The sequence below is a fragment of the Sciurus vulgaris genome (assembly GCF_902686455.1).
Source record: "Sciurus vulgaris genome assembly, chromosome: 5".
Taxonomy (NCBI): Eukaryota; Metazoa; Chordata; class Mammalia; order Rodentia; family Sciuridae; genus Sciurus; species Sciurus vulgaris.
Genome location: NC_136465.1, coordinates 31,276,405 through 31,301,442, shown reverse-complemented (window position 1 = coordinate 31,301,442; position 25,038 = coordinate 31,276,405). Strand labels below are relative to the sequence as shown.

Here is a 25,038-nt window from a genome sequence, read left to right as displayed (position 1 = left end):
TCCTACTACTACTCCTCCGGGCAGGCCCCGGTGTTCAGAAGTGGTCTGAGTCCAAACAGCTCGCCACGCAGCCTCTCCTCTGGCAACCGCCTGTAGCTCTGGTGTAGTCACTCTGAATCCAAGCGGCCGCGCTCCTCTTCCTCCTCCTCATCCTCAGGGCAGGCCCCGGTGTTCAGAAGCAGTCGTTCTGAGTCCAAACAGCTCACCGTGCAGCTTCTCCTCTGGCAACCACCTGTAGCTCTGGTGCAGTCACTCCGAATCCAAGCGGCCACGTTCCTCCTCCTCCTCCTCAGGGCAGGCCCCGGTGTTCTGAGTCCACACAGCTCTCCTCGCCACTCCTCCCCTGGGCAGCCGCCGGAGCCCCAGTGGTTGCTCCGAGTCCCAGCACTGTGCCGAGCGGCCTCCTTTACGGCGCTCCCAGTTGTCCGAGTTCACTGTTCCATCGGGGGGAGGGGTGTCTCGCCGGCAGCTCTACTTCACAAAGTTTCCTGCATTCCGGGACCACCGTCCCATCTGGGATGCCTTCCCAACGGGTGAGAGTCACCCGGCTGCTTTGAGTTGGTCCCAAGTGTCTCAATATCTCCTCTTTTGAATCCTGAGTCCTGGAGCAACATGAAATGCAGCCACCCTCTAGGCTGCCATCTTGAAACCTCAGGAATAATACACCCTTGATACACCTTCGTATTTATTTCCTCTCAAACCAAAACAAAAAATGAATTAAAAAAAAAAGGAATGTCCATTTTAAGTCTTTCAAATACAAAGAATGAATTACTAAGTTCACACTTCCAGTAGTAGAGAAGGTCTCTCTGAGAGTAGGTATTAAATGTTCATTCCAGGCCCAGGTTTAACTGAAATAGGAATGTGGTACAATGTCTTGGGTGTCAAGAAGCCAATATTTGCTTCCCCACAAGCTTCTTTTAAATGCTTCTGAACAGGAAGCAAAGTATCCACATACCTACTTCTCCTGTTTGTGTATCTGCCCTTTTATTCCTATCTTATGGCATTAAATAAGCCTGTCATTGTCAAGATGACCTGTTACTTCTTGAGTACATACAGAATCGATAAATGAACAAGGCAACTCTGTTAATTACTTCCTACAACATTTCAAAGTTAGTAACTCTAAATGAACCTAGGAGGCAAATATGCTGACTTACATTTACCACAGTCAGTGGAATGCAGTGGAAAGATTGTGGACTTTGAAGCCAAGCAGTTGCTACTATGCAGAGATTCAACTTCAGGAAAGTAACTAAATGGTCCTAAACCACAGTTTTTTAGTTTGAAAATAGTAATACACCTGAACTCACTGACTTGTCATGAATATAAAAAATGTGTAAAACAAATAAAGCAATCGATACATAATAGATGCACAACAAATGTTAACTTCCTTCCCTTTCTCCATTATTGTGAGCTCTCTTTGATAAGAAAAAGGAAACGACAGAATGAGGCAAATATCATTAGCCTATGTAAATGTATGATTACACAAATGGTATGACTGTATTTCATGTACAACCAGAGAAACAAGTTTTACCCCATTTGCTTACAATGGATCAAAATAAATACATTTAAAAAAATTCATGAACATTTACCAAAAAATATATATATATATCAAATTGCCCCAGGGAGTCACTTGTCATGTCAGGCCACCATATTCACAATAGCAAAGATTATCCTTGCCTGTCAGAAGAGGATAATCCTTCCCTAGATTGCATGACTTTCTGATACCTCTTGAGAGGAATAAAATTCTATTCCAAAAAAAAAAAAAAAAAACAGGAAAAGAAAAATAGGCATATAAATAAAAGAGTAAGGAGGACAGAATCTATAAAAACGTCATAAAGGAAAAGGAGAGCAGAGAGGTACTACTAGATAAATGGATTTAAATTCCTTAAAAAGGTCTTGATTTGTGGTGTTAGCCAGTTTCCATGATACACATATACCCTATGATGGTTAATTTCAAGCTGCTAATGGTATGACATTCCACCATCAAATTTCCTGATTATTTAAAATCTGTTTTCACAAGCCAAAATAAGTAGCTGTGCAATGAAAAAAACATAAAATTGTTATTTCCATCATATAATTTAAGTTCTTCTATACAATTTTCTGTCTTCAAAGAATAAGAATAGGAAGTGGTTAGGCTAAATACAGAATAATCCAAAGTAAGTGCTGATAGGTAGAAGGAAATATTCATACAGATAAAATTATAAAATGCATATGGATAAAAATAAAATATTTTTTAATTACAAAGTCCCTGAGTTATATAATCAGCACCTCCAATAATGATTGGTAGATAATATTGCTGCTTATAATTATTGTTTGGAATACTGATTATATATTATCCTTTTGTTGCAATTGAAATCAGAGTCAATGTTGTATTTTCAGGTAAACAGAAGTTTCAATTGGCAGAACACAGTTGTATCTCATGGATACAGGATAACAACCTAAAAATTGGGATAATGATACCTATTTAGGAGGATTATGTAAACTATTAGGCCTAGAGCCTCCAGCCTCCTTGTGACATTAAGTGGCAAAGTATTTCAGTATAAAGGCTTAGAAGATAAACTTCCTGGCTGTAAATCTCATTTCTCCCACATACTACTAGTATAAACAGCTTAGTGAATTTTTCTCATTTTTCTCATCTTTAAAATAAGAAAAAAAAAAACATAGTAACTGCTGTGTTATACAATTTTCTGTTATTATAATGAAATGACTGAGGTGAAGTAACAACAAAAATATTTCTTAAATGGATGAGTATTTATTAGAGACTTCTTCTAGGCCCAGAACAGAGACAGCACTTGGGGTCAAAGACCCCAGGCTGGCTCCAGCAAAGAACAAAGGGGAAGAGCATTTATGTCACTTATAGGGTAGGCAGGAACTCCATCTCTTGATGTCGTCATATGTACAGGTGGGACTCTCGTCTGCATCCTTCTTCATCATGCTTTTTCAGGCACTGCATGTTTCATTACCTTCTGAAGTCTCTAACAGGGGTGTGCAGTATACCCAGTGACTAAGATGAAGATGATGGCTGATTACTTTGGTGACTGTTCCATGCATGTATTTGCCCCTCATTACCTGGTGTTGCCATTATTATCCAAAAAGTTTCTAATCCTATTAGTTTCAGAGCTGGTATTGCTTCTGACCACAAAATCTCAAAGACCAAGTTGACTTTTCCAGTCTTCCATCTCATGGCATATTGCTCTCATTCCCATGTCCTTAAAGACTGGTACACTCAAAAAGAGGTGTTTTACGAGGTTCAAGGGCTTTGGAACTGACACCAGTTGACTTTGGCGAGGACCTAAGATCAGATAGCATCACAATGCCAAGAGTGTGAGGAGAAATCAAAGCTGGACAGGAAGTCAGAACTTGACTGACATCCCAGAACGATGTTAATTCCTTCTGAGAGCATGACCCCAATGACCTCAGGACTTGCTACCAGACTCTACCTCTTAAAACTCTCTGTACCTCCTAACTTCAACAGATTAGAGACCATGCTTTCAACATACTGAACCTCTGGGGGACAAACCACATCCAAACCATGGCACCTATTCACAAGGTTGGTCTGAGAATTATGTAATTTAAACTATGCAAACTTCTTGAAACAATGGCACAAGATAAGTTAATCATAGGTACTATTTGTTATTATTTGTAATATATAACCAGTAAATGTTTATTCCCTCCCCATCTCTCTTCTTTTTGCTTCTCCTAGTCTTCATGACCTTCAGGGCTTACTTGCCAATTGAACCTACCCTTCTGCAGCACTTCAGCATACCAACTGCCACATTCACAGTATCTCCCCTCAAAGCCTCACACTCAATCTCAGCCTTTATCCTTATCAAAAAGACCCTTTGTACTTTCTTCTCCTCATATAAATCTGATGTGACCTTGTGGGATCAAATCTTCACTCCCCTCGATCCCCTAACTCCTGTAGCGCAAGCACATACACTTATGCTCCATAATTCATCATTCGATTATACATTCTCTTATATTTTTCTTTATGCTTGAAAAAGAGAATTATGTTATATATTTATCCTCACCTGCTCTCAAATTGTGAAGAAAATATAGTATTTCCCTAATAAAAATGCATTGATTAGTTTAATGCTTAGAATCAACTTTGATTTCAGTTAAAGCATCTTTACCAAAGAACTTTTGTCTGCAATTGATACTATTTGCCTTAAAATGCCAACCACATAAAAGAAAATATTGAGATATTTAATTGCTTAAAATTATTAAATCACTCGTAATAGTATGTCATTTAAATGTTTGATATTTCTAAGTTTTTATTTTTAATCAATTGTCATGGAATCAAACATTATATTATGATACAAAAAAGTTATTTTAAGAGTGGTGGAAATGTTACATACATAGAATGCAGTGAAAATGTACCACATTGGCTCAGATTTAAATTGGAATATAAATTGAAACAATGAAACACCCTTAACTGGATATAATGTGTAGATTTCTTATCACTTTGATGATGATGAATGGGTGTGTTTGCCCAGGTCTGTAAAATAGTCAGAATATCACACAAGATATCCAAAGATAGCAAGATAAAAGAATTAAGAAGAAGTAATAAGCTACCAAAGAGCACAACCCTGCTCTTAAAAGTAAGCTAGTGTTAATTGTAGGTAACCCAGGGAAATCTTGGCATATGGGAGCACGTGTGCAGTTACTATATGAGACACATAGAAATCCTCTTCAGTTTATTTGCACTCCAAAAGTTATTTTTTAACTCTACTTGATCCCATGAGACTAGTCTTCTCTCTGCATTTGCCTCAGCAAAGAAATTTTTGACTACAAAATTAAGGTTATCTAGAACTGTGAATGGCACTCATAATGTAAGAAAAGTTAAACATTTTAACATGTAAAAAGATAAACTAAACTCTCTCAGTTCTCCTTAACCACTGATTTCCTACATTAATTATCTGCAATAAAGGGTTTTGTTTCTCTTCTAATTTTTTTTATGGAATGTAGCATATGTTATTATCAAACCTTGCTTTCTGAGGAAAGCACTGGACACCTGATGAATGTTTGTTTCTCTATAACCTGACTTTTAAAATACAGAACAACAGAGACTGAATGAAAATAATCACAAACCCCAAATTAGAAATAATAGTATGCCTTTACAAAACTGCAAACTAAGCCCAAACTACATACATTTATGTAAACAACGAATATATATAAAATTTTATATAAGATCGAGTTTAATTTTAGAAAATTATAAATTGGTAAAATTGTACCATCCTGAGAGCAACATACCAAGGAAATAGGATCACGATTTTAGCATCTTGGATGAGGGTGATTGCAGCTACAGGAAAACCTAGACCAAGGGAGTAGAACCTCAAGTGCTGTATTTCCCTGGGATCCTCAGAACCAAGCTGAGTATCCAGTTCACGATAAATGTTTCTTACAAGATTTAAAGTAATAAGGAAAAAGGAAAAGAAGGATTTACTGAGTGAGAGAAGGTGGGGAAGTTTTCTATGAGGACCACCAAGTAGCTTCAAATTAAGAAAGTAGAAAAGGGAGACCATGGCAAGATTCAAGTAGACTGGGAATGGGACAGATAGGGAAGGGTGAGCACTTTAACACTGACCTCTTATCTTTATGCCCCTTCATTTCTCATTCCTCTCCTCGGGTCTTTTTCTTGTCCACTTCTTTATTTTAATGGCCTTTGTCTGCTTTTTCTGTTGTATCTCATCCCTTCTCTTTATTGTTCTTTTCCAGCTCTAGTCACCAATACCTACTGACTGTATTCTCTTTAACTTACTGTTAATTATAATTTGGTCCAATGTCTTGAAGCAAAGTAGCAATAAATTATTTTTAATGGGCACATTCTGTCACTTTCAGCAAATTTCGATAGAGACAAGAAAGCATCAGGCAAGGACCATCACTAATAGAATACGGAAATGTAGCCCTTCCAGTCTCAACCACTCCGGGAGCTGTGGCTTACAGTGCAGACATGGCCAAGTCCAAGAACCACACCACGCACAACCAATACCAAAAATGGCACAGAAATGGCATCAAGAAATCCCAATCACAAAGACATGAATCTCTTAAAGGGGCAGACCCCAAGTTCCTGAGTAATATGTGTTTTGCCAAGAAGCACAACAAGAAGGGCCTGAAAAAGATGCAGGCAAACAACACCAAGGCCATGAGTGCATGTGCTGAGGCCATCAAGGCGCTGGTAAAGCCTAAGGAGGTTAAGCCCAAGGTGCCCGAGGGTGCCTGTCGCAAGCTTGATCGCCTTGCCTTGCTTGCCCATTCCAAGCACGGGAAGCAGGCTCATGCCCATATGGCCAGGGAGTGCAGGCTCTGCGGGCCAAAGGCCAAAGCCCAAAGCCCAAGTCAAGACCCAGGCTGCAACTCCAGCTCCAGTATCACCATCGGCTCCAACTCCGGCTCTGGTTCCTGCTCCCACTCCCACTCCCAAGGATGCCAGGCCCCCAAGGGTACCCAGGTCCCTGCAAAGGCTCTTTAGTAAAAACCTCTGTGAATGTGAGGACAGAAGGACTGGTGTGACCCCTGAGCCTCTTCTATGGGGACTGGTGTCCTCCTGTGCTGTTTGTATAAATAAATCCAGAGGCGAGGCGGGAGGGAAAAAGAAAGAAAGAAATGAAACGGTGTGTAGTCAGTTATGTAAAGAAGTACTATTCTTCCTGGCTGAAGGAGTAGTGGAAGGTGGGATGAGATCTCACTAGCTAATCTTAGCAACCTTCTGTAAACAATTCAGATTCCACTTGGTACCATCATACCTGAAATGCTCTGTTTGTGGAAGGGACATTTGCTATAGGTGCAATACTTGAGCAATGACAAGACTAGTGATTCCACAATGGTTTTTTAAAATATAGACTAAAAAAAATAAGGACAGTGTTGCAGATGGAATAACTTTTATACCAAGTAAAAGTCTGAAAACAGAATTTACCTTTTAAATAGTCTTCAGCATGAATTCAATAATTTTGAGAAATACAATCTTCAGTCAGGAAATATTCAACATATTCAATGATTTTTGATTCAACATACTCAATGATTTTTTTCACTTGTAGCATAAGATAAATTATAAGTAAATATATGAATGAGTTTTCACCAATTATATACGTTTCCTAGATCAAGAAACAAATCATCAACTTCCTGGAAGCAGCCCCTTCCCCTCTTCCAGTTACAATCCATCCATGCCAAAGACTAACCACTAACATAATTTAAGCATCATAGTTTTCTTCTGCCAGGTTTTATACTTCATACAATATTTAAAATAATTTGTCATTTATTATTCATTTTACTGCTGATGATGTTTAATATTTTAAAATAACTTTATTTTAAACTTTTTATTTTTTGGAAGTAAAATGAATGGATTGGAAAACCACTCTGAATGAATAATTCACAAAAAAATTGCCAATGATATATTTAACTTTGACATACTTGAAATAAGTATGTAAGGGATTATGTTACATAATTAAAAATTATAGTAATAAGTCAACCAAAAGAATCTAATAAAATAAGGAAAAATAAATATTTAACCTATCAATTGTGTTCATTTATAAACACAAATGTAAAGACTTAATTGAAGTTGTAATTCTGTGGAATTAAGTTTAAGGATTGCCTGCTTTCTGATAACAATTTGCAAGGTATTACAAATAAAGTTTTATATTATTTTCCAGAAGCATATTATAGAAGAAAAGGATAAAGGAAACTTCAGTTTGATAACAGATTATGAATAGAAGTCCTCGCAGATTTAGATGATCCAATTGCCTGGTTCATCTTATAAGAAAGCTAATGTAATCTAAACTGTAAAAACAGAAGCATAATACCCAGGAAGAATAATCCTTATATACTCTGAAACTGTCATACTCCATCTGGCACGTCGGATGTTCTTCTTATTGTACCTCAAAAGAGGTATTTGTAAACTAGGGTATATAGAGAAGAGCAATCAATTTCTTCAAAAGGCCTAAGAAGAGTTTCCTACAAAGAATGGTTGAAGAATTAGACTATTATGAAACTAACATAATAAGAGTTTGGGGGGACATGACAGTTGTCTTCAGATATCTTAAGAATTGTCATGGGAACAGTATAATGGATTTAATCTAAACTTTTCTTGAGGGTAGAACTTGCAAAAATTAGGTAATGGGGAAAAGATTTTGCTACATATACAAAAAACAGTATTCTACATAATAATCATGATTGTCCAACAGTAGAATTGGTTGACTCAAACCAGTTCTTTAGTAGACCAAATTTAAACTTCAGGAAAATAATTTCCTCAAATTTAAGATAGTTCTACCTCACAATTATAATTTTCATCAGTAGAATTTGCTGACTTAAAAGATAACGAGTTATCTAGCTACCAAATATCTACAGGGAGAAAAGATAATTCTTAGGAATGTTTCTGCCTGTGTGGGGCAGTAAAATACAGAGTTCTAAGACCTCTAGAATTATTTTTAATTTTTAAAAAATTAATATAATTTTCTCAGAGCAAATAATAATTATATATATTTATGGGTCCTTGAATTTGTTTTAATAATTCTATATTTTATCATTATTGAATATGTTTTTATATTGCCTATGTTTTAAAATCTGATACTATGTAGCTAAGTTTTGCAATAAGTTTTAAACTTTTGGAAAAATGTATATTCTTAAACAATAAAACCTTCTGCACTATTAGATAATGAATTGCCAAACTGTACATTGATCAAAATGATCTTAGTAGTGATTCAATAACCAATAGCCTTCAAGCCTCAGTAGCTTTAAATAATTGTTTACTACTTTGCTCTTACCACATATCCATTACAAGGTGCTAATCAAAGTTTCAAGTTTCCCTCATTCCTGGACCCAAACTGGCAGAGCAGCTACTCTGATAATACTGATAATACTCTGATAACACTGCTGATAATTATGGCAGAGGGAAACAGAGTAGCAAATGACACACTCATGAAGCTCTCACCCACTAGGCATGTTCATCACATATGCTAACATCTCACTGGCTAAACAAGTTTAATAATAAGGAAGTTTAACAATGGGTGGGAAGACCTCTTAATTACAAAGTCCCTGTTTTACCATTTTGCCTAATGTCAGGCCTGCTCCACTTAAAAATATGCAGGAAATAACTTTCTTGCAATGATTTCTCTGCAGCCTTAAGAAACTCTGGGCAGCACACCTATGACAAAAGCATGCAAAATGTAGCTGAGGCTGAAAGAAACTACAGCTCTGAAATTGGGAGAGATTAGCTCACTTTTTTCAGTGTCCTAACGAAAGCTCTGTTATGGATTTGTTGTTACTAAGTGAGTAGAAATGAACTTTTTTTCCTGAGAAATCATGAGGTATTTGTACAAACTTCATGCTAATATATACAAATGTTGTAAAGATTATATTTGACCTGCCTCCAAGTTGAAAAACAGATCACCCCCCTCAATACACACACACACACACACACACACACACACACACACAGAGCAGACAAAGCTGCACTATTGCTATGGAAACTGGAAAATTAAATCAATTTTCATACACTGCAATGCTTTATTTAACAGTGTATCTTTTATTACTGTGGCTTTTTCTTTGAAAACGTAACATTAAAAATTATTTCTCAGGATATCTGCCTTTATTTCAGCACAATTTCATTGTTGTCAGCAACATAATACAATGTCGGTATGAGTGGTGCTGCCCTTTTTAACAGTGAAATATTCAATACAGAGATTTTCTTTAAATGATCTTCAAAGAAATTTGACTGTTGGATACTGAATTTATTTTTTCCTGGTGTTGGTAACTGAACCCACAGCTTCAAGCAAGCTAGGCAAATGATGGTTCATTTTTGATGCTTTCAAAATTATTTCCTGCATATTTCAAATATTTGCCTATTTCTCCACCCATTTTTTCCCATTTTTTCCTTTTATTCATTCCTTCTTGTCTAGAGAGTTGTTCCTCTAATATTTAAAAATAAGAAAGAAAACTGCCTTCAAACTGGTCCAGACAGGTTCTCATGATGCATGTCCACTGATAAGAAACAGTTCAGACCAGTTCTATACTTAACAAACATGAATGGCATGTTCCCAAGTGCTGAGAAGAAAACTGGATATAGGGCAATTGTGGTGAATGAGCTGCAGTTCCTGCCATCAAAGCAACAGTCTTGTGGTTTAGATTGAAAAACAAATAGGTGGTCGTGGCAGAGTCCTCATCAATGTAAACATGTTTTCTCTCTTCACTATTTCATTTCCCTTAAGTGTTTAAACATAATTAGTCCCAAATGGAAAAATATTCAGCCTTGATTCCCAAATGCCCATGACTAATATTAACTGACATAACTAAGATTTTTCAGTGGGAATTTGTTCAAATAGAGGTTCTTGTGATCTTTAACAGTAAAAGAAAATCTTTAAGTCTGAAATAATCCCAGAGAGTGCAAATTTTTCAAAGCTCCTCAGGTGATTCTGATACACAACTAAGTTTTGAAATTCCTACATTGGAACAAAGAGTGAAATGGCTTTTTCTTACATATAAACAAAAACATAAACACAAAAATAAGAAATAGGCAATGAAGAATACTTTAATAAAATGAGGAAAAGTATATCAGTGATTCCTATAAACCAAAACATCACAGGTAATATAACTCTAATTTTAAAATCAAAATTTATGAGTAACTTGTGGTTTGGGGGAAAATACTGCTTCTTAAAATGGTGAAAATGGAGCAGTATCTAACAATTTGTACTAATACAAATGAAAGATTAGGAATACAGAGTAGAATAGCTAATTACCAATCACAATTAGTTATCACCAAAGTAACATTAAATCAGTAAATAGTTTATGTAAAACAAATTCTGGAAGATCACTTAAAGTAGATGAAATTAAATATATGTAATCAATACCCTATATAATACCAAAGGAAACAGGATTTGTTAAAGGACAATTAATCTTACTCCAGAGTTGGGAGGTTCATTCAGTAAGGAAAATACCCTGAATAAAATGAACCAAAATGTACAAATAAGAAAAACAAGAAGCAATCAACCTTGAGAAAGAGGCATTTGGGAAAGCTAAAAAGATTATAAAATGGTATTAAGGAAGCGATAAATAAATAAATCAATATATATCAGCTCAGGCAAGGAAATGGAGATTGAGGAAGAGTTTAAAATATATGCTAAGGCATTATTCAGGTACCTCAGGAACTGATATGAAATTTATTGAGCAAAAAGACAGAATGTATATCTCATACATAACCACAGAGCTAAGTGGCCTGGCTTATTCCCAGAGCTGAATATGGGAATTCAACTAGCAAAGTGGGGTTTGGGAAAGGATCATTTAAATTCTATTGTATGTCCAGATCCCAATTCCTGAGAATAAAACATCCATCCACAAAGAAAGGAATTGAATATGTTGTATACAAACCAGCTGATAGTGCAGAACTAGAAGGCATCAGACAAAGAAGACAGACAATAAAGTCCAGCAACACATAAATAAACTAGTAAGATAGAAGGGTTCATTTAGTTCTAATAAATCTGTAAAACCATGGAGTTAATGTTTAGGTTGAAATCAGTAGAGCTATTTGATGCCACATAATGCAATTATATTGAAAAAAAGTGTGAAATTAGAAATGCATCAGAAATCAGAAATGCAGTTAGAGTGAAAAAGAAACTTATGATGCACAATTTATCACATTCAAAGCAGCCAAGTAATTTAGGATTAAGTGAGAAATACAGTTGCAATATTTGGCATAGTTCTTGAAGTAGAACATAATATTTCAGAACACATCAAATGCTCTGCAAGTATAAGAACACAGATTAACATTGCAAGCAAGTGTGAGAATTAAGTCTATCTTTGGAAAATTATGGACAGTTTGGGTCATCTCATTAGGGGATTGGTCACATTCCATTGCGTGACATCTGACACTAACTGTTTTTAAGCACATGCCTGCTTCTTCTATTATTAATTTCTACCTAAGGGCAAATGCCAAGAGAACTTACTTTAGTTTCTACCTCCTGCTGCCATTTCAACTGTCAGGAACAGCAGGAGTCAAAAATGAAAGGCACCATCTTAAAGAAAGGCTGTGCCACAGTGTCATTTTTAAAACTGACAGCTTTGTGCAGTCCCAAATCTTAAGGAAAAGGGATTGTCACTTGTGCCTCCCATTGCCATTTTGACAAAGGAAGACATTCTCCCACATCCAAAGGTAACAGTAATTTAAAAAATGGCAAGTAGAAACACATTTGCAAGTGGCTAGTGGAAACTTCTTTACTCCAATAACTAAAGTATTGTGGCACAGGAAATAGCTTAAAGTCTGTTCATTTAAAAAAAAAAAAAAAATCTGACCTTCAATGTAATGGAGTATAATTTACAATGGAAGAGAGCACATAATAAGCAAGATGGTGAAGCAATGCCAGAGTTTTACTTGTTTTTTCTAAAAATAAAGAAAAACATATCAGCTTTGTATTTTATAAAAAAAAAATAATAAAAATAAATAAATAAATAAATAAATAAAAGGTAATTAAGACAGCTTTGAAGGACTTGAGGTGCTGAAATGAATAGAGTAGGCAACTACTTCAAGGCTAATTGTGAAGGTCCAGGAGAGAAAAAAATGAAAACATATTTTCAGATATCAAGATTTCAGTGTTAAGAAAGGTCAAATGGATTCTGAAATCATTTCTTTTCTCAGAACACAGTTATGGTTGCTATTCAAGAGGTAGAGAAGTAGAACAGTTGCGATAATGAAGCAGGTTTTTGGAGGCATAAGTACTGTGGGGTGATTCTAATTCAAAGGAAAGCTGGGATAGATATGCATCCTTTTTTGTCCTTCAGATAATGATTGTAGCAACGTATAAACATTCCAAAGAAATGTGAATTACCATATATACTGACCTTTCTTTACAAGAAAAGAGATTGAGTTCAATTCTGTTCATAAGAGAATGGACAGTAGTTTTATATAAAAGAAAGCTTCCACAACTACCTTGGGTACTACGAATGCATGGCTGTATTACTTTGGTATTTGACTGCAAATGAAGTTTGTCTGCGATGGAGTGGGACAGGGCAGAGGTAGAGACAGCAACTACCTTGCTTTACTCCAGAAAGTGTAGACCAAACCCATGCAGAACCACAAAGCAGAAGTACAGACATAGGCCCAGAATGGGATACTCTTTAAACATATTTACAACAGCAGGCTAGATTTTATTTAACTGTATTTTTTTAACTGGAATTTTTTTAAACCAGTAAACCAGTTTAACTGGGCTAAGGAAATGTCACCACTCCTCCCAAATGTAACATGGATTGAGATTATCAGAGGAAAATCACCATCGGTACCTCTTGTAAAAAGTTTGGACACCTAAAAGAACAACTTGCATTTTCTCTCACAAGAAATATGTTCTAATCTGAGTCTGAGCTATAAATGTAGCAATCTCAGGGAGGGAGCTGCAGCTATTCATCCTCATATCATAATTATGCAGGCAGAAGTGTTTTACTGAGCCAATGCTAAGATCTGCTTTGAAAGGTTGAGTTGGGCAGTTGCTTGATAATTGTGGTGGTCAGTGGTACATGGTGTTATCTGGAACAATTTGCTGAGCTAATCATACTAATTAGCAATGGGTATAATTTCTGCTTATTAAATACATGAAACAACAGCCACTCTTCTGATAGCAGGTGCCTATGCCTTGAAAGTATTGATCAGAAAGGGAAATTCACCCTCCTTTGCCAAGATACTTTAAAGGCAGGTTAGTATATTTGAATATACAAACTATATATTTGTATATGCACATACTTTATATTCCTCTTTGGAGGAAAAACATAAAAAGCATGTCTTCCAAAAATCTTCCATGTACTAATAATATAACTTTGCAAAAATCAGTTAATATCTCATCCTAGTATGAAGACAATAAGCCAGACCTCAAAGAATGGAAAAATTAAGCTATATAAAGTATTTGACACTTAAGCACACATTTGATAGCTACTTTAATATACATTCTCTTAAAATATCTGATAAGAATAAAAATGCATTAGACTTAAGGAGAGTGAATATTTCCACATGAGGCATTCCTACAAAATTCAGAAGTCAATTTATTTTTATGTTTTAATTCATTTTTACATCCACGTCTATGTGGGTGAGTGGATTGGTATTACAATGGAGATTGATCTCATTCATTTGACACTAAAGTAAATAGACTGATAAAGATCTGATATCCTCTTCTCCTATCTGCCCTGAGGCCCCAAGATGAAGGCTGCTTTCAGAACAGATACCAAATTTCAGGACTTGCAGGAGTGAATAAGGAATGCTTTTTGTAGCATGTCCCCCTGTTTCAGCTTCTTCTCTTCTCTTATGATCTGCTTGCTTTCAGAACCACTCCTTCTTGATCTACAAACTACATTTGGTCTTTGGCTTTTCAGAAATTACATAGTTTTGAACTTCTACTGCTTTTGACCTCTGACTTTGTGATTCACCCCCATTACATAACTCTCTTTTCAATCCAGCCCTAAGTTTCATTCTCAACCAGGAGTTTGCCAGAGAGTGGTCAGGTTTCCAGGTCAGCTGTGGCCCATGGATCAGTCTGACAGCTGCAGTGTAGGTTGACAATGTAACAACTGAGGGAAGGCATTATTTGTGCCATGGCTCCTTAAAGATTTAAATATAGAGTACACAGGTTGTGTGGTCAAGTTTTACAACAAGAAGAACTTGTTTAGTCACTACTACATCATGCATTATAAGCTTTCTATTTGACAAGCCACAATCAATTTTGTGTTCCCTTTTGGCAATTTGCTACATCCATCCTCTACTTTGTAGTTTCTAAAAGAAAATATGTTCATTATATAGTAGTTTGGCCCTACTACAAATACAATGATTCACTTGTTTACTTCTTGGTGCTTTTATGTAAAGAAAAATACAATATTGCTTCTTTTTCTAATTTTTATATTTTGATTTTTCTGAAGCGTGATATAAATCAAATATTTCTAAGTGTTTCTGATCTGTCCAATCTCTGTTAATGGGTATCAATGGCATCCCAATTGTCCCTTTTACTCCTCATTCTCTGTAAGTTATAGCGACCTGTTCTGTTTCAATGTGAATTGTCCTCTTAGGGTGCATGGCTCCAGGGAGGCAATTTTAAGAGGTAGTGTGACTTTTATGAGACAGGAGCCTAATGGTTGGTTATTAAGTCACTGGAGTGCTACCCTCAGAAGGAACTGATGTAGCTCTCATGAAACTCTAGTTAATTCTCACTAGAGGGCTATAAAAGGGCGAGCCTGAAATCTCCCTGGTATCTCTATCTCACCATGAGATCTCTCTGTCAGATACACCCCCATCATTTTGATGACATCTGCATGAGGTTTTCACTAGATTGGATGCAAAAGCTATGCTACTGAATCTTCAGAACTGTGAGCTAAATTAGACATTTTTCTTTATAAAGTATGCAGCTTCAGATATTTCATTACAGTAACAAGAAATGGACTAATATAGAAAATTGACTGTAAGAATGGAAAACTGCTATAACTATACCTGAAAATATGGAAACTATGTTGCAATTGGGTAATGGACAGAGGTGGAAGAGTTTGGAGTAGGACAAAAAAAGTTTAGAATGCTGTAAGCATAGCATTATGGATAATTCTGGTAAGGGCTCAGTAAACAAGTAAACTAGGCAACTAGTCTCAGATGGGCGTGAGAATTGGATTGTAAATTGAAGCAAAAACCACCCTTGTTACACTACTGTAAAGAACTTGGGTGAATTATGTCCATGTCTTCAAGTTTTATGAAAGGCTAAATTTAAGAATTTAGCCTAAATTTAAATTTAAGAATTGATGGACTCATTTTTGTGGCAGAATAAGTAGGTAAACACCAAGTCATTCAGGCTATGATACAGGTATGATTGTCTACTTTTAATCAGATTTACAGTGAGACTCAGGAACAAAAAGAAACAGCAGACAGATTTGGAAAATTGGCAGATTGATCATGGAAAAAGCAAACGTGTTCAAGGGTGCAGCTGAGCAACCATTTGCTAAATATATTAGCATATAGGAGTTACTTTGTGTCAGGACAAATACAGAGGACATCTCAGAAATCTAAGAGCCCCACCTCTCCCATCACAAACCCAGAGGTCTACAAGGGCACAATGAATTCAGGGAACCCCAGGGTACTCTCCAAAGGCTCACTGTCAAAACCTGACACAGGATTCTCTCCTTTGTTTTCTGGTGAAATACTCTATAGCTGCAGCCTTATTTCAAGTGAGTTCAGGCATAGCTCATGCCAGTGGCAAACCTTTTGGTGGCAACCACATGGTGCTAGTGCTTCAAGTGCACAGAATGTAAGAGTTAAGGGGTCATGATGGCTTCTACCAAGATGCCAAAGAAAATCTTGGAAACCAGGCAGAGTTACCATGGAGTCAGAACCCCTGCAGAGATTGTCTACTAGAATGCCATGGGAATAGACCTGCAGTTGAGACACCAAAACTAGCAGCATTCAATGCCAGCTGGAAAAGTTGCTAATATCAATATGTAGCACAAGGAGGCAGCCATCTGGCCTATGACCAGCAAAACTATGAGAGGGAATGCCTGAACCTTGGGAGGTTCACCCCCCAATCCATCCCACCCCCCACTAATCACAGTGTGCATGGGATGTCAGACTTGGAGCTTTAGGGTTTAATGTCTATCCTGGTGAGCTTTGGCCTTGCTTTGGGGCAGTAATTCCTGTCTATTTCCCTATTTCTCACTTTTGGAATTGGAATATATATTCTATCTCTGTCTTGTCATTGTATCTTGGAAGAATATACCCATTTTTGTTTTTGCCTTTGTTTTCATTTTTCAGGCTCAAAACTGGAAGGATATTGCCTTGAGTCTCAGCTTAGACTTCTGACTTGGACTTTTGAGTGACACTGAAACAAGCTAAGGCTTTAGGAAAACTGGAGATGTAAAGAATACATTATGCATCACAGGAAAGACATGAACTTGGGGGGTCAGAGGCAGAATGCTATAGTTTGGAATTGATTTGTCCCCCAAAGGTTCATGAATTGGAAGATTTGTCCTCCAGCATGGTAATGCTAAAAGGGGTGCCTACAGGGAGTTTATTAGATCATTGATGGTGCTGCTTTCCAAAGGAATTTAGGCAGTTCTTGTGGAACCAAAAAGGCCGTTTTAAAAGAACAAGTCTGGTCTTTCTATATTTTCTCTAGATTTCTGTCATGCCATGTGATCTGTCTCTCTCATATGTACTCTGCCCTTGTGATGTTGTCCACCATGATGTCTTCACAAGAGCTCAGCTGATACCGAAGCCATGCCCTTGAACTTCTAGAACTGTGAACTAAATAAACTTTTTTTATTTAAAAAGCACCCAGACTCTGGTATTTTATTATTGCAACAGAAAAACAGACTAATAACAGGACTAGAGCAATCATGGTGACATTTTAAGGAGCATTAGAGATGTATGACTTTAGGTTCAGACAATTCATACTAAGGATCAGACAAACCCATTCAACAAAAGTTTTAGGTCAGTATAGAATTCATGTCAGGTAGTCAGTCACTGATTCTAAAATCAGATTAGAATCAAGAAAAAAATGAGGTGAAGTCCAAGAAATATTAAAAGATAGAGAACATACAAAATTAAGCATGTTGCTCCACAGTTTATTAAAAACCAGCATAATCTAAGGATCACATACTAGCAAAACTCAGTGATCTATAGCCTGGGAAAAGGGTATTTCTCAAGATTTTTTACCAAGAGCAGGAATCAATCTTTAAGCCTACTGGTGGAGGCAAGAGTTAACACCTAAGTGGAGTAAAGAATCAAAGGGTAGAATGGCAGATTCACACATCAATGCTGAAAATGCTAAAAACCATTGACCATTCTATCCTAAAGTCTTTCTCTATTTTCTAAGACATTCTCATTTTTATCCTACCTCTTTTATTCTTCAATCCTATTTTCCTTGCAACAAGTTTCTTCTCTCAATTTTAAATTTAGATCAGAGCTTGGTGTTCTCTCTCTTGCTCTGTGTATATATATATATACACACATACACATATATATATACACATACACACATACACTCACATGCATGTATATTACATTATATATTCACATAGGCATACTTATATGTGTATATATATGTACATACATTATATATATGATATACATTTGCATAAATTTATTTTACATGCAATATACTATAATACATGTACATAGTCTCTGCACAGGTCTGGGTATGTGTGTACATATCCTCACTCTGTATAGCTTATCTACTCATCATTATAACTAAGACACATTAATGCAGATAAGTTGGTGGGTAGATAGGACAATTTTCCCATAATCTTATCAGCAATCAAAGGGCTAGGTACAATATGATATCCTACATCACCCCAAATTTGACATATCTGATACCCAAACTCATCATCTGGAAAATCTACTTATTTCAGTTTTTAAAAGAGAGGAATACAAAGACATTTATTGAATCCTGTAACTGCAGTCAGGTACAAATGGTAGCATTTGAGTATTGTCTCTTTCCTTCACTAGGTCCTGCTTTTGTTTATTTTGAATGTTTTCTCAATCACTCTCCTTTTATTTTTTTTAAGGTGTAGATGGACAAAATGCCTTTATTTTTTTAATGTGTTGGTGAGGATTTAATCCAGTGCCTCACACGTAGGAGGCAAGCAATCTACCACTGAGCTACAACCCCAGCCCCAGTCTCTCCTTTTCTGATAGTCCTTGGATGCTCTAGATTTACAATCTTCCAAATTACCTTAGTAGAAAGAGGATTTTCTTTCAATTTAAAGGGTAGGAATTAAATTTCGCTTTCCTATTTGGATTAAATGTCCATCCTCAAAGAAATTATTACAGCCCACACACATAGAATATTAACTCTCCAAGCTTGGGCTGCAGAAGTCAGAAAACTGGACACGGACTGAGTGCAAGAGTGCTGGTTTACCAAAGGAAGCAAAGTACCATTCCTAGAAATGGGAAAAGAACTCTGGGCTAAGTAAACAGGGATCTAAAATCATTTCTTGTTTTATCATATATGGAATCATACAGCTCTTTTCTGAAGTTTAGCACTAGCAAAAGCAAGCTAATTATAGGGCAGAAATCATGCTATCTTCTTCCTCTTCCCCTTCCTCTTCCTCCTTCTCATCTTCTCTTACTCATTCTTTTTAATCTCAAATGACTAGCATAATCCCTAGCATGTTTTGTAAAAGCTCGATAAATAGTTTTATGAAAAATTAAAATAAAACTGCTCTCAATATATATGAAAAATGCCTAGAATTTTTTGAATGATAGGTATCAGTGATTTTTTTTTAAATCCAAGATGTCTAACAAAGTATAATTACCTATAGTTTTTATTTTAGTTCTTTTCTGAAACAATACCATATTTTAACATTTGTTTTAAAATTGTAAAAATTCTGCTGTGTTGCTGACTTGCAGAGGTAGGTATACTTCAGGAGCAGGTAGTATAGTTGTTCCCAGCAAAAGATACACACAGCTTGGAATGGTGGAGGGGACTGCGGTGAGGAACTGGAAACTGGTGAGAAGATTCCATCAATGACTCCAATCTCATTTTATCTAATGCCTTTGTTATTCTACAAAATTTCAAATAGCTAACAAAAATATATCTCACCCACACAATTTTATTTCTATATATCCTGCCTTGAAATACATTCCAAATGTCATTTTATAAACATGTGATGAATATAGATTACTAAACATATAAAATAAGTGATGTGGCAAAGTAGAACCAGCATGAGCTTTACAAAGAGACAGAATGAAAGGACATAGGCTTTGGCATGAGGCACTTGATTTAGGTGTTTCCTAAGCAAGTCACTGCACTTCACATTTATAAACAGAAAACACTGAATATCTATATTCTATGTGCAGACTTCTGTAGTTACTGTCATCAGTGTCATCTTCAAGCATTCTTTTTCCCTTTTCTTCCTGTTTTCCTGTTAGAAATTTCTGAAAACTTTGTCTTCTCAATGTATCCTTAAATAGCAGGTTCCTTTCACACTTATGTTACATTGTTACCTCATCCTGTCTGTCTGAACTGCCTCCACACATCCTTTCTTAGGCTACCACCACAGTTGCTTACATATCCGGAGTCCCTTATATTTAAATCCTTACCAAGACTTTCATTTTGAGAGAACTCTCATTTTACTTATTCTGGAATAACAGTGAGATGTGTGGGAAGAAAACAATAACCTGAAATGACCTCTACAATGTCAGATGCTGACAGAGACCACCAAATGAATTGTTATTATTTTTATTTTATTTTATTTTATTTTACTTTATTTTATTTTTGACATCAGGAAGCAGGTCTTTATTCTGCAACACAGAGGAAGCATGCTTTCCCACCTGCCCCAGATATAAATTGTTATGACTCAGGTACTGGCCAGCAATGCCCCTGGTGGACCCCATGCAGGGTTCTGAAGACAAACCAGAGCCTAAAAATTCTGAACTTTCTTCCCATAAACACACCCACATCATTATGTATAGAATTCGCTTTTATGCTGGTATAAAATTATACAAAAAATTTATCACTAACTTTATTATTATTTTTTAATCAACTAAGTTTAACACAAATTTCATCAAACTTCTTGAGATTTGACCCCACAGCTGTAAGTACGCCAGTTGCTTGTGAACAAGCTATTTCACTAACAGACCAAACATGTTTGTGACTTTCCAAAATGTCAGAATTTATTGAATAACAAAAATTCACAGGCTATACCACTTTCGTCAGTGGCAGTTCAATGAATACTTGTGGCTCAATTGATAGTCATAAGCCACACAATCACAAGTTCTTTTACTCCAATCTTGATTTCAATAACACTAAAGCCACACATCACACTTTACACAAATACATACACACAAACACACACATAGATATATTTATAGAGATAGATAGATATGCATATATGTGTGTGTGTGTGTGTGTGTGTGTGTGTGTGTGTGTGTGTATCAGAAAAAAATATATAAGGTTTAGAAAGGATTAAGTAAGGCAGCCACAGGGGTTCAGGAGGCTAAACTGAGAGCAAAAGCTCTCAGGTAGAATGCAATGAGTCAGTGCAGGTGGTCAGGTAAGATTAAGAACCAGCAGAAGAACTCATTCAGGATACAGAGCTGTCAAAGTGCAGGAACTTATTTTAGCCATGGCCTGGACTGACGGCAGTTTCAGAGTATTAACTGGTAGTGTCAGCTTGGAGAGGGCCATGAGTGGTCCTCAGGGGCAGAAGAAATCCCTCTGCTGAAGGCTGATGGGACAGGAAATTGCAGGTTGGGAGGTTTGTTGCTGTGGAAATTTTCCTGAGCAAGGCTTGTGAGGAGGCGCAACAGGTGATAGGCTAAGGATGCTGCGATGTCCACTCTCAGGGTGTTCTTCCTTCCAAGAGCCTGCAGTGAGGGGGTTGCTTCATTTGGTACTCTGGTGTGTTCTGTAAGTTCGTGGGCCTGGTTTTCTTGATATGAGTTTGATATATACCCATGAATTCATACACTTCTGATTAATTTGAGAAATTCACAGGTGATCATTTTTATTAGCATAATTAATTTATTTATCAATTTGTCTTATGGTTGTGCTAGGCAGATGGTAGTTGTTCACTTGTACAAACAAGGTGTGGAGTGTGAAGTCATTCTACTCGGCACAAACTCAGAATGGAGTAGCTTATGGCAAACTACTGCTTTACAAGATGGAGTAACTCAGGTTTAGGCATAGTCTGAGAATTACTGCTCTATACTTGATGCAGTAACTCAGCAGGGCACAGCCTTCTCTCCACAGTTAGAATTTAAAGAAAACAGTTCTCAAAAATCTCTTTTAAAAGCATATAGCAATTGGTTATATTGTAGAGAAAACAAAAATATAATACTACCACAGAACAAATGAAAAAATGAGTATTTTTGTAAAGGGATAAATTTTCCAGTGACAGCATTATACACATATTCAAAAAGTGCTTTGTCTTAGATAACTTAGATGGAAGTAAATACAATCTGCTCTAAAACCTGTGCTTTTGATAATGATAAATAGCCTCATGGTAAAAATGCTTTTCTTAGAGTATGAATAAATCATTTCATGGAATTTTGAGAAAAGTAAAAAGTAATGTTTCTAAATTAAATTATTATATACGTGTTTTTAAAAAACATAAGTTGTAACAAACTCCAATAAATTAAAAATTTTGGTAGACATTTGACCAACTCCTTTTCCTCTTGTAGAGAGACGACACAGAACAGAAATAAAGAGCGTGAATTCTTAATCCATATTCCTGCCTCTGAATTCACACTGCTTCATGTATTACCTCTGAGACTTATGAAAAGTTTTAAAATTTTCAATGCCTTAATAAGCAGGGAGGAATGTGTTATTCACCTCATAGGCTTATTCTGAGAACAAAATGACCTAAATTCCCTGTTCAGAAGCTACTATTACTCTGCAGGTACTTCATAGATCATTTCTTCTCTATTCTACTCCTTGAACACTTATGTAACAACTTGATGTTCATTTATTCATTTATTTGTTACTGTCTCACTGGACCAAAAACATAAAAGTAGACAGAAGTGAAGTTATACATTTTCAGATCTCATTATACCCCTACGGTCCCAGTTTGCAATGAAGATACATAACAATATTTGTTGAGTAATGAAAGTTGATTCTTCACTAAGCACCTGAGCATTTTAAGAGTCATGTGCTACACATGGTTTATAAATATACAATTATTTTACTAAACATGTTACTACAAAATATCAAATCACTTAGTAAGAATCTCAGACTCTAATTTTCTTCCTTCAATAATCTTAATCTAAATCAAATTCTATCTTTCCAGTTGAATCACTTAATGTATAGCTATTGCTGGTCAATTTCCTTTGACAAGATTTGCCTCTTTCCAGAAAGGGCACATAAGAGTAAGAGGGCTGGGTGGACTTTGGTTCTTTGTACATCCTATCTTTAATCAGCAGCTACGTCATCTGATGTTCAGTCAATGATCAATTCATAGAGTATACAAACTTAGGAGAATCAAAAGAATGAGAAATTTATAATTTATATGATGTGCTCTTCCTGTTAATCTCCCCTTTTGCTTTTGGTTCCATTGTCTGAAATATAGCAAATAGAGATTTATTTATAATAACAAACACTTGAAAAAATAAACAGCCTGTCATATTTAAATATCCTAGAGAGATATGCTGATAGGAGAATAGAGGGAGAAAAATAATAAATTACTCATGAGAATGTAATTCTAACTGAAAAGTTTTTTTTTTTCCCCCAGAGGACACAACTCTCCATGAAAAAGTGAGATGTACTGCATTGCCTTGGAGTAGTTGAATTAGTAAGTATATATCATCTGTTTCAGGAACATCTATAAGAATTAAGCACAGCGGAATAATACACTTCGCCAGATGATATGGGACAAACAGTATATAGTAAAAAAAGAGGTTGATACTTGCATTAGAAAATTTTACTCAATTTTACTATATTTTAGTCTTAATAGATTTCCTAGATATACAAATGATAATTCGACTCCTCTGAGTCTCAATTTCCTTCACAAATGACCATCATAATGACAATAAAATGGGGTTCTGAATATAAAATGATATTACTTTTCATAAGATGTTAGTATTCTGTCCAGCAGAAGTTAAATAAATAATTTCTCTTCATGTCTATTCAATGAACTAACAAAACTCTTTTGTCAATGATTATTAGAAGAATTGAATGAGCAGTATACGTACAAAGAGCTTTGAAAAATGTAAAGTGACATACTAATATTCATTATTATTATTATTACTAACAGCAGAAGAATTATGTCTGGTCAGTTGACAAGGATCTGCATCACAGTCCTTAGCACTCAAATGGTTACAGTCACTTTCATGTTATAGTTGACTGTATCTATGAAACGGAAAAGCCCTTGTCCTCAAAATGGAGAATGCTCAGTCTGATTTTATCTCTGATACTTTTTACCTCTGTAAGTAAGTCATTGTAACTAAGCCTTGGTTTCCTTTTTATAAATTTTATAACTACCCAACAGTACTTACAATATTTAGACAAAGTTATAATAATGAATGTCCTTTTAAAATTGTAGAAGGTGGCAGATCAGAGAAGAAGCTAAAACACTGAGTTGAATTCTTAGCTCTGAAGACCAACAAACTAACTTGTATCTCAGGACCACTGTGAAGATTAAGTGAAGGAACACACCAGTGTTTCTCAAACATTTCAGCCATTTCCCTTTGAATAGAGGAGCTTTACCTGTATGCTCACAGAAATCAAAGGGGAAGTGGGAGTATGTGCTACAAGTATAAAGTTCCTTTGAGATTTCTTTATTAATTGCTATATTTTATGAAAATAGTGGATCCTATTGAACAATGAATAATTTAAAAATCTATTTTCTGCCTTAAATCCTCCAATAATGTTCCTTTTCTGAGAAGAAACACCATGTTTACCCACTTGCTTAGAATAATTCAATGCATTACTACCTGTTATATGAACCCAGTTTAAGAAACAAAGTATTTATAAAAAGTTTATCAGGATTGGGATTATTGTAATCACATAATCACCTTGCTTCCCTCCAATGGCAGTTGTATAGCCTGGTTCAGAGATTTTCCTGGCTCACTTTACTAGCCACATCTTCTACTCCCAGGGATAATACAACCCACAAGGATTCTTTGCAACAAAAATAATTGATTGCACTACCAACTACATTAGGTTCTTTTTATGACCTAACTTCGTTCCAGAAAAGTTTGTTAGTTATATTTTGAACATTTTAAGGTTATTTAGAATGCATCAAAATTATTGAATTATATAATTGAACTATATAATGGTTAACTCACAACTTTGAATAATAGTAGTGAATACAACTGTATATGCCCATATCCAAGGTTATATAATCCAAGAATGTAAAAACTGATTTGTTGTCTGAAGTAGAAGCATAAATTGCAGTCATCCTATATATTTATAAATGTTTCTGTCTAGGCCTATGCTCCCAATATAGTATATAAGTGTACATGATTTTCATCTTGCAAATTTAATCTATAAAAACACCTGATTAATATCATCGTACTGCATTCTAGTGTTCTAGCTATGTCATTAAAAGTGTGTATTCCCTAGGTGCAGGACCATGTTTTATTCAGCTTTGCATCCAACCCATCAT

General features: G+C 35.8%; 1 protein-coding gene and 1 long non-coding RNA gene across 4 annotated transcripts in view; one reads left to right on the top strand and one right to left on the bottom strand.

Moving 5' to 3' along the window:
- The window catches only part of LOC306661810, a 167,301-nt gene that overhangs the window by 103,263 nt on the left and 39,000 nt on the right, over positions 1-25,038 (bottom strand). The gene's annotated exons all lie outside the window — the stretch shown is intronic.
- On the top strand, positions 5,468-6,778 carry LOC306661494 (large ribosomal subunit protein eL29-like). Its single transcript, XM_079140490.1, has one exon. It carries the CDS (start codon positions 5,951-5,953, stop codon positions 6,467-6,469), a length of 519 nt encoding a protein of 172 aa, XP_078996616.1. The 5' UTR covers positions 5,468-5,950; the 3' UTR covers positions 6,470-6,778.